Raw genomic sequence first — 9354 nt, 5'->3', positions numbered from 1 at the left:
AATTGTTGAGCGAAAGTATGTTAGGCAAAATTTATGTTGTTGTTGTTATCGTGTGGTGCTGAGCGGAATTGGCGTACTGGCAAAAACGGGAGTGTTTTGAGCTTCAGGAAAGTGAGTTTTACCGTTTTAAAAATTCCTCTCATATTTTTATGAATATATAATGAGTGTGTTTGATCCAAATTCGAGAGTCTTTTATCGATACTGTCTGGTTTTACTCAATGGTTTACGGTCAGTCATACCCTCTTGTACACGTGCGTCAAGGAAGGACATGTTTATGAAACTGCTGGCGTGTTATGTTTTGATTGGCGTGAAGCAGTGGTTCTGCCCTGAGAGCTCACAAAATAACTATGGTTGCTACGCGACTGGTAGCATGATGCCATCTCGTCGTATTTTTCGCATAATCTCGTGCAATTATCAACCACAAACAAAGTCTCCAAAAAGTTTAACACCTTTGAAGCTCATTTTAATATGAAATGGCAATAGTCTACCGAGACGACCATGGAACAAAAGGCATGCCGCGTTGCCAGTCTGTGTCTGTATTTGTCTGTGTTTATAGCCAGCTATGATCTGCCTTTAATGTTTAAAGGGACTAATACTGACAATGCACATTGTTTAGCATTTTGATTCTACACTCTGAAATTCATCGTTTTTTATAAAAATTGCAGAAATTTACATGTTTATCGACCAACATTTTTTTGTTCTTTCATGGATATATTTTTGCATATTTATTGTGTGATATCTTCATGAATCAATTAGGGGTCGCCAGACTATATTTTGCATAACACTAGGAAGTACACGTGATAACTGTGCAACCCTCCCACATGGAATGTAAACTTTGAGCTATCATTGCTCTCTCATACTTTTATAGTAAACTTGATACTTTTGTGCTATCCGAATCTTATAAGCTGAAAATATCATTCTGAGTCCTTAGAAGAGAAAACCCTGCTAAATTGCAACTTTCTGTGTCTGAATACCTGAAGTTTTCTTTCAAGGTTAGAGACATTACCAGTAACGCATTGGAATGTGCCTTACATACCAATATGATTAAGAAAGGCTACTCACTGAAAAGTTTGGAAATTTGTAAGTTTTGGGCACATCAACCAAGACGGATGCTTTTCATTTTCTCAACTGCGTTTAGAGTTACGTCGTATACGCGTACCTATAACAATCTCTATTGATCGCATTATTCTTCTGACGACGTATTAAAGGGCCGATAAGTGTACGTTTTTTTAATGATTGTTCTTCATTATTGTATTTTGTATGACAATTCTCACAACTTTAAGTAGTTTTGTCCTGCGCTCCGGAGTGTACAAAATACAGGATATTCAAATGCATTGTGGGAAAAAGCGACTGCTCACCCGGCAAGAGTTTGAGATAGTGATCTCGTAAATACTTGTAACACTGCTGTCACGGCAAAAAGTTCTATTTATTCGCGAAACTAGCTGAACTCATTCAGCTTTTTAGGCATTTCTGGCATTAAATTTCTGTATAATCTAACTTTACTGTTGCGTCTGTAATATATTAGGTGTTTTTTTACCTGTAGCAATCCGCCATATTGAAAATATGGTCGACAGCCTTAGAGTTTTATGACTCACTCAGGTGGCAAACCACATATCAGGTACCGAGAATTGCAAGTTCTTGTTCTACTTTAAACATGTTGAAACATCCACTGCTAAAGCTTGTCAGTATCGCGTCTATGTGTGTAAAATGCGTTGTTTTACTTATTTACATTTGAATTGTAGTCCGGACCAGAATTCACTTGTCAGCAATTACAATGCAGTCTGTACTTGTACAGGCTGAGCTGAGCAGCTCAATACTGTGTTTATATTAACATGCTTTCGGGAGTACAAGAAGAAATTATGGTTGACATTAAAACCAAAAATAGTAAATAAATTATCAAAAATTCGAGTTACAGGCCCTTTAAGTAGCTATAACACCTTAAAAATCATGACAGGAAATATTAACCTTCTAAGTAGACTTCTGAATTTGGCTATGCAACATGTAGGAAGATGATTAACGTTGGCCTATACACACACAAACTGCTCACAAAGTTCTTAATTTGCAACTCTTTATCTTATTCCTAAGCAGAGGAAGTATGTTTGAAGTTTTCATTTTAGAAGACATCATGTTGAAAAACGTCAATATAAATAATGGAGTGTGTCTGGCTGGTTACTAAAGGTTACCTCATTTACGTAGAGGCCAAAATAGAAAAAAATACTTCCCCAACAATGTCTCTGGCAAGTATACTTTTAATATTTGTTAGTTGAGATGAAAGGAAAGCTCGTTACCAAATGACACGTAGGGTAAAAAGGTCAGAATAAAGTGAGTTGGGTGACCAGCATGACTATTAACATAATACTTTTACTTGGCAGAGATAGTTTTGATTCAGTGACGACATTGTTCAATGTCCTCTTGGCCATTGTCGTTTTACATAAGAGTCTCGCGGGAATTTCCAGCAAGTTCACAGAACGGCAACCTCTTGACACGATCGAGTCTTCCCTGAAGGTCAAATGAATATCGGAATGATGAATGTTGTTCGAAATATCCTTCAATCTCGATGCGATGATGAATAAAATTCAACCCCATAGAAAATCTCCATCGCTTTATTAAGTGAACAATCATTTACTTCAAATTCCATCTGGTTCTTTTTTAAACCGGCATAAAGTGTTCTGCACAGGAGATAAATTTTCGATTAAAGATTAATCTTGTCATCCTATATATAGAGCATTATTTTGTAGGTACCTAAAGTCTATTCCAAAGACGTCGACATTATTGCAATTTGCCGTTTGCACGCGTGTGTGACGCTTTAAAATTTACTTCCAATTGCTACAAATTTACCTGAAATTCCAATTGACGTTCGCAGCTCGTCCAAAACAGGCAGAGCTTGCGTGCATTATATATCATTTGTACACCCACATTTACAGGTCAGAGTAATGATGTCACATCAAACGCATATTACAATATACTTTTAACACGTCAACCATTGATATTCAGTGCATGTGAGCTCTACTTTGAAGGTCGTTTTCATGTTAGCTGTCGATTAATCGATAATTTTCCTATTGAAGTATATTTTAAAACGTCCAAGCCGTTTCATGGACGAGCTGCAGTGCATAACGGGGACAGATGGCGTTTCAAGCCGTGTGAGTCGTGGTCGGGCAAGTCCTCTGAGAATCAAAGGTCATCTCATCTTATATTCATTAATTCATTGACGTTTCATGTTATTCGTAGACAATTGCGATATTCGACTGAAGAAGGAGAGACAATCGAATTATTCTTACATCCGCAAGAAATCGTTGTCGTAATAATCCGACAAAAGAGAACAGATACTCATGGTAGGCCATTGGGTTTACGATCAGTTGGTGATGTACAGTGATGCTTCTACGGAAGTAGCGTCTTACACTCCCTTTTCTTCTTATACCTCCGTGCGTTTTGCACATATGTCTTGATAGTGAATGGTAAATTATTGAAGTACGCCTAACTTGTACCACTTGAGATCAAACATATAAGAGAGGTTGTTTCCTGTTTCTGATATGGTACGCGAGAGCGAAATGAAAGTGCACCAAAAAAACGTAGTCCAACATTATATTAACAAATCAAATAGGTCCTTCTTTTCGTCCCTCGTGCTCACTGTTGATGACCTCCAAACAGACCCCTAGACTCTTCCACGTGTCTAAGAATTTGAAGTGCATTTTGGCAATGAACTTCATTCAATGTCTGTTCGTCTACTATTCCTCACAATGCACTTATCGCAGTTCCTTTCCTAGACTTTTCCACGGCTAGCTGTCTTCCTCTATGGCCACAATCATCGTCAGGTGTGTTTTGTAAGCGTCAAATCTACGGTACTCTATTGTTGCTCAGTGTGTAGTCCACACTTGAAAAGTTTTTGCTTTCAACTGAAATTTGACTCAATTGGAAATATGGCTCTTTAGTAATTGATGTACCGGGTGAAAGCTCGTCGTAGAGCGATGTGTTGTTAAGAATGCGCCTCGGGGACAGTTATTAGGACCCTCAAATTCTTACAATTTTTTCCTGATCTACCACTTGTAGGGACTCATTTGAAAGCCCTTGGAATAAAAAGACTGTTCAAAGTCTTAGATTTTCATAAAACGAAAATTTTATTTTACCCCACATAGATAACACAGGGATAGCGACCGTTTTGAATGTAAAGGGATAGCGACCATTGTGAATGTCAAATATCGGTAAATGTTAGGTAATTTGTTTCTCTAGTACCAAACGTTGCACGGTGACCCCTCATTTTTAGTCTTGATTTAGGAAGAGAATGGTTGATAGTTTCAGTGAGGAAAGTTTTTGCAAAAGTTTGTCTTTCACTGTCGGGGTGCATACTACCTGAAAAGTGAACGCGCACATAATTGTGGCACGATAAACTCTGTGTGCGCCTCTAAACACAAAGTTTTTAAACATTCGCTCAAATTGATCACAGAGAGACTTTGATCTTTGCTCTTTCAAAATCAGGTACTTATAAAAATCAAGGGTCACATTGCGATATTTGGGATTAAGAGGAAAAATATCTACCGATATTTTGAAATTCAAAACAGCCGCTATGCCAGTGATCTCTAGAAGCAAGACGATGAAAAGTTAACTCCACGAGCTTCAAAATAATTCCACATAATCAGCAGACCAGAAAATCTTGTATTGAGTCTAAAAATACTGTAATACCGAGGCGTGTTCTACTTAAGAAGCAAATCGTGCTTCGCTGTGTTACTGCGCGGGGTTATCCGGTTTATATCAATGTTCAGTTTCCTGGCCGTACTTACTTTCTATAAAAGGAACAATACCTTTGCAAGTGCGTCCCCCCGACTTGAGTAAAAAAGCCCTTTGGAACGTACGTACTGTTTGACAACAGATTTGTTTACGCTGGGTTGTAGGGGCCAAGGCTCCAACGCCCCTAGAATAAACGAATGACGTCTCGCGGCTCTTCAAACCGGATTGGTGCCTGCAGGCTGAATCAGACGTGTGATGCCTCGCTCTGTGCTTCATACTAACACGGACGTAACGTCCGTGATAATATCACGGCGAAACGAATAGAGGAAAAGATAGAGGACGATATTTAAATTTCAAACCAGTCACCTTTAATCTGACATTCTGAATAACCTATGTTGCAAAGAGTATCTGTTCACTATTTGAATAGTACCATGGCGGTACCTTGATAGTACATAACAATTGTCGTCTGCCTAGCATATACATTCATACAGAAGGGCGGAGTGTCCAACTACTGTCTCCAGTGACCTGTAGTCAAAGAGGGTCAGTGATAAACTCAGTGGTGTATAAAATGAGCTGTTTACCTGGCGGGAATTGTTTTGACAACAAACTTCGACCGTATACTCTACTTGTGACACACTTTTCATGTTATTGACCTGTGAGAGACCAGCTTGGTTCTGCGCGTAATACCACGCGTTGTCTGCAAGGTATTCATTCAACAAGGGGTTGAGTTTGTTGTGTAACTGCTCTGTGATTTTAAGTATTTACCCGGAGGGCACGAATCGTTCAATAGAGGTGCGTAATTCCTCTGTTCGGCCAGTGAAAAACATGAGCCAACCATCAAGCCCAATGCATAGGCATGGGCGTGAGGCTCAACGCCACGCCGCCACAGCCGAGTTGGTACGTTCGGGAGCTGTCGTTATGACGGCCAAAGTAGAAAATCAGAGGCGTCGCGACACCGCCGTCGACTTAAATGACAATTTGCCGCACCCTGCTGTTCGAGCGACCGAGGCGGGACCAGAACTTGAAAACGTTGACAATGGTGAGCGGGACAGCAGACTCGTCTTACCGGTCAACTTGTCGGAAAAGTACGCCGATCACATGGGCTACCGGCACGTATGCGGAGTGGACTTCGACGATTTGCAGTTTCTGTACACGACCAGTCTAAACAAACCCGTCATGATCGAAAACCGTGTGTTTCCGGCGGTGGTTGTGCGTATCTGGTCGAGAGCAAGCGGGAAATATGTGCGGTTATTGGAGAAAACAGACGAACTCTACGGAAGGAGCGTATTTGGGTCATCAGGTAAGGGACAGTTCACATGACATAATACAGTTGCGGGTCTCATTGATGTCAGATGAGCAATCTATGTAAGGACTTCTGTTGAAGTGACCCAGTGAGTTAATTACAGTGAAAGCCATACCGAGTCCTTATATCAGTTGTAGGGTTTCACGGCGACTTTCCAGTAGAGGGATTTAGTTGTACGTAATCACGCTTACACACATTGTGTAAGTTGCGTTTTAGGGTGAGCTTTCGACAGAGAAGTTTGAAACATGCATTTAATCGTGAAATTTTCAATTAAAACGAATGTCTTTATGTCATTACGTGTAAATTGGCTGATTTTCTTCAGGGCAGTTATGATAAAGTTTTAAAAAATATTTTCAGGGCGACAGTAAGGCTGTATTCACAAATACTGATGAAGGGAGGGCGGAGGAGTCGTGATTAAAAATCACATCATTATTCAGACACCCTCAATACCTTCAAAATTTTTCACCCCTTCTATATGATCAATTATTTTCCATTGTATTGGAAATGCAAACCTAAGGTAATGCGGTTACCCTTCTTTCTGTTTTCAAACTAAGATCCTTTGATATTGGGTCCCAGCAATAGAAAATGAATCATGACACTATTTCCAAGTTAGATACATATCGACAGTTTAAATATAACCTTGTTCTTGAAAAATATTTATGTGTTATTAATATTGAAAAATTTAGAAGGGCACTTTGTAAATTCAGATTCAAATCATAGCCTCCGAATAGAAAGCTGTCAATTTGAGAACATGCCAAGGGAAGGCAGACCATGCCTGTCATGTGATTTGAACCAGGTTGAAAATGAGTTTTATTTCTGTTTAGTGTGTCCTGTCTGTAGACAGATTTGGGAAAACGTCTTCTTTCGTCATATCATGAAATACCAACTCTCAGGAAATTTATAAATATATCATAGCTGCATGTATTTTCTGTCCATTGCCAGCTGGAAACTTGAGTTTTTACCGTACGAAAGCTATTTTAAACTGTTTCACTCAATGACATTGCCAATCCTCTGATATGGAGCGGAAATCTGGGGTTTCCAGTATTAAGATGCCGTTGAAAAGATTCTGAGAAAACTGTGTCAGTTGGAAGCTTCTGGGAGTGCCAAGTCGGACTCTTATTGAAGCTGTAATAGTTCCCATTAAACCACAGATAACAGTATTGGAGGTGCCAAAAATACTTGTCAGAATTGAACGATAGTATATTTAAGCAATAAACCACACCCAGCGACGGTGTATCACGAAATTTTGAATAAGTGCACGAGCGATAGCGATGAAGTAATTGGAATGAACTGGTCAGAATCGAGTGGCATACCCGTTACTCAGTTGGTTTATTGCCATTATATCGTAATATTGAATTGAAATTCCGGCGTGAAATGTCAAAAAAGGGAAATTTTCTCTGAGGGCCCTTGCCTGCATGTTCAAACTCTGCTATATTGCGAATATAGCTGATGATGTATTAGAGTGTTTTTACCTTTAGTCCATATCCAACCATCCCTCAGCAGTTCCAATCCTGTTTTTTGATAATTATATTGATAGGGACAGAAATTTCTGTGTGGTTGATACACTATGGACAAATGAACGGAGGACTTCCACTGTCTATGGAAAACCTAACCCGGTTGGTTCTCAAGAGGAAAGTTTACTGATGAAAATACAATCAAACTTTACAAAAATAATGTACATTGCAACATATATTTGGGAAATGGGCCATATCGATAGATATTGTTTTACGCAATTTTTGCCCGCTGCGACTGAGAAATATAATAATCTTTGATAAACTTAATTTTTACGAAAGCTACAATACTTTTTAGATTGGAGTACATAGGTTTAATATACTAGCACTACAAAAGGTATATTTGTTTGCCAGAAACAAATCTGTGAGACTATTCCAACAGGACATCCATTTCCTGCGAGATATTTTTTTGATTTCCTGTTCCGAAGGGCAGCAAATTAAGCACTCCGAGATGTCTTGACAGACTCTACGGGAGGAAGTATTTAGTTTGCTACGGCGAGGAAAGAATAGACGAGAGTGGCGTGCGTGACGGATGTGTAGTCTCCATCCGGTGGCAGGGAGATGAGATGATTGTTGTTGATTTAAAAATAGACGTGATGAGGAAACAACAGAACAAAGGATTTGCGAAAAAATGGTCTCCTATCCTCATTACATGACAATCCCCAACCCAATGTGACGGCAATATTAATGATACAATAAATATTCACAGCTGTTGAAATTGAATGACCCCGGGGAGGATATGCTTCCCCTTCTAAAATGTCTTCAGGAGGTAAACTTGACTTGTGGTGAGGCAAAGTTGCCGACAAGATTTTGCTAAATTTGGACAGAAAATGTAGCCGAATGAACTGCGTGTGGCAATAGTCGTTTAGAGATGCTACACATAGGAGAAAACGGGCCTGCTTCGCAGATACATTAGGAACTCTCCGATATCGCAATGTTTCATCAGTGACATCTTCGACATCACATTAGTTTGATAACATCACAACATTGGCCCAGGCTTGATCTCACTACTGGAAAGATTGACGGATATTATTCATAAACAAATACACACTCTGTCGCAAAATATTTCTATCTGGTGTTACAACTTCAGCTTTTCCCACTATTTACAGGAAACATGCATCTTCGTAAGCAGATCTTCTCCCAATCGTTTGTTGACGTGATCATGATGCGAAATGTTGAGCAGGCCTACAAAACCTCGCTACAAATTTGCCGCATAAGTTTAGTCACTCCTTGTTGTTTCAAGCCCCACAAACTGCAGCTCTTGAAATTTGTTGACCTCAAAATATCATTCTTCCTATTCTCTCCTGGTTTTCGCTGAATTCTACCCTCTGAAGGGATATGGGCTTTTACTGCATTAGGAAAGCACTCCTTTGTGAAACATTTGACAAGTAAATTCAAACTTTAATGGTCATATTGATTACCCGCCATTTTCAAAATTATGTAGTATTACAAAGGAAACAGAACATACATTGTCACAGTTGAAAACATTCTCCCCTATGCATTACATTGCACTACTCTGTGCAATTAATGTGAAGTTTTTAGTGGAGATATGCACAGTATCAACGGCTTTTGCTTTTCCGCATATCATGGGGTTGCGATTTAATGTTTTGGCAAACATTTAATCGTAGGGTAATCTTTATCTTGTTCAAAATTGCATATTCAGTTCCAGTGGGTAGTGATAATAAGTGTATACACACACCTAAATTGGTACATTCTCACAAACTTACGTTAGCTTGAAAGTAACAATAGAAAGTAAAATCATAAAAATAATGCTAAAAGATACAGCTATAATTTGGGTTTAATATCTCAACCTCATTT

At 39.1% G+C, this 9354-nt stretch overlaps 1 protein-coding gene across 1 annotated transcript in view; it reads left to right on the top strand.

Annotated features, from left to right (window-relative positions):
* The first annotated feature begins 5297 nt into the window (after positions 1-5297).
* The window catches only part of LOC139131213 (uncharacterized), a 17314-nt gene continuing 13257 nt past the window's right edge, over positions 5298-9354 (top strand). Inside the window, exon 1 of the mRNA XM_070697185.1 lies at positions 5298-6022. Within this exon, the coding sequence (XP_070553286.1) occupies positions 5548-6022 (475 nt within the window). The 5' untranslated portion in view covers positions 5298-5547. The remainder of the gene's footprint in view (positions 6023-9354) is intronic.

Source organism: Ptychodera flava, chromosome 4 (genome assembly GCF_041260155.1).
Source record: "Ptychodera flava strain L36383 chromosome 4, AS_Pfla_20210202, whole genome shotgun sequence".
Taxonomy (NCBI): domain Eukaryota; kingdom Metazoa; phylum Hemichordata; class Enteropneusta; family Ptychoderidae; genus Ptychodera; species Ptychodera flava.
Note: the sequence above shows the minus strand (reverse complement) of the source record. Positions and strands in the feature narration are given on the sequence as shown.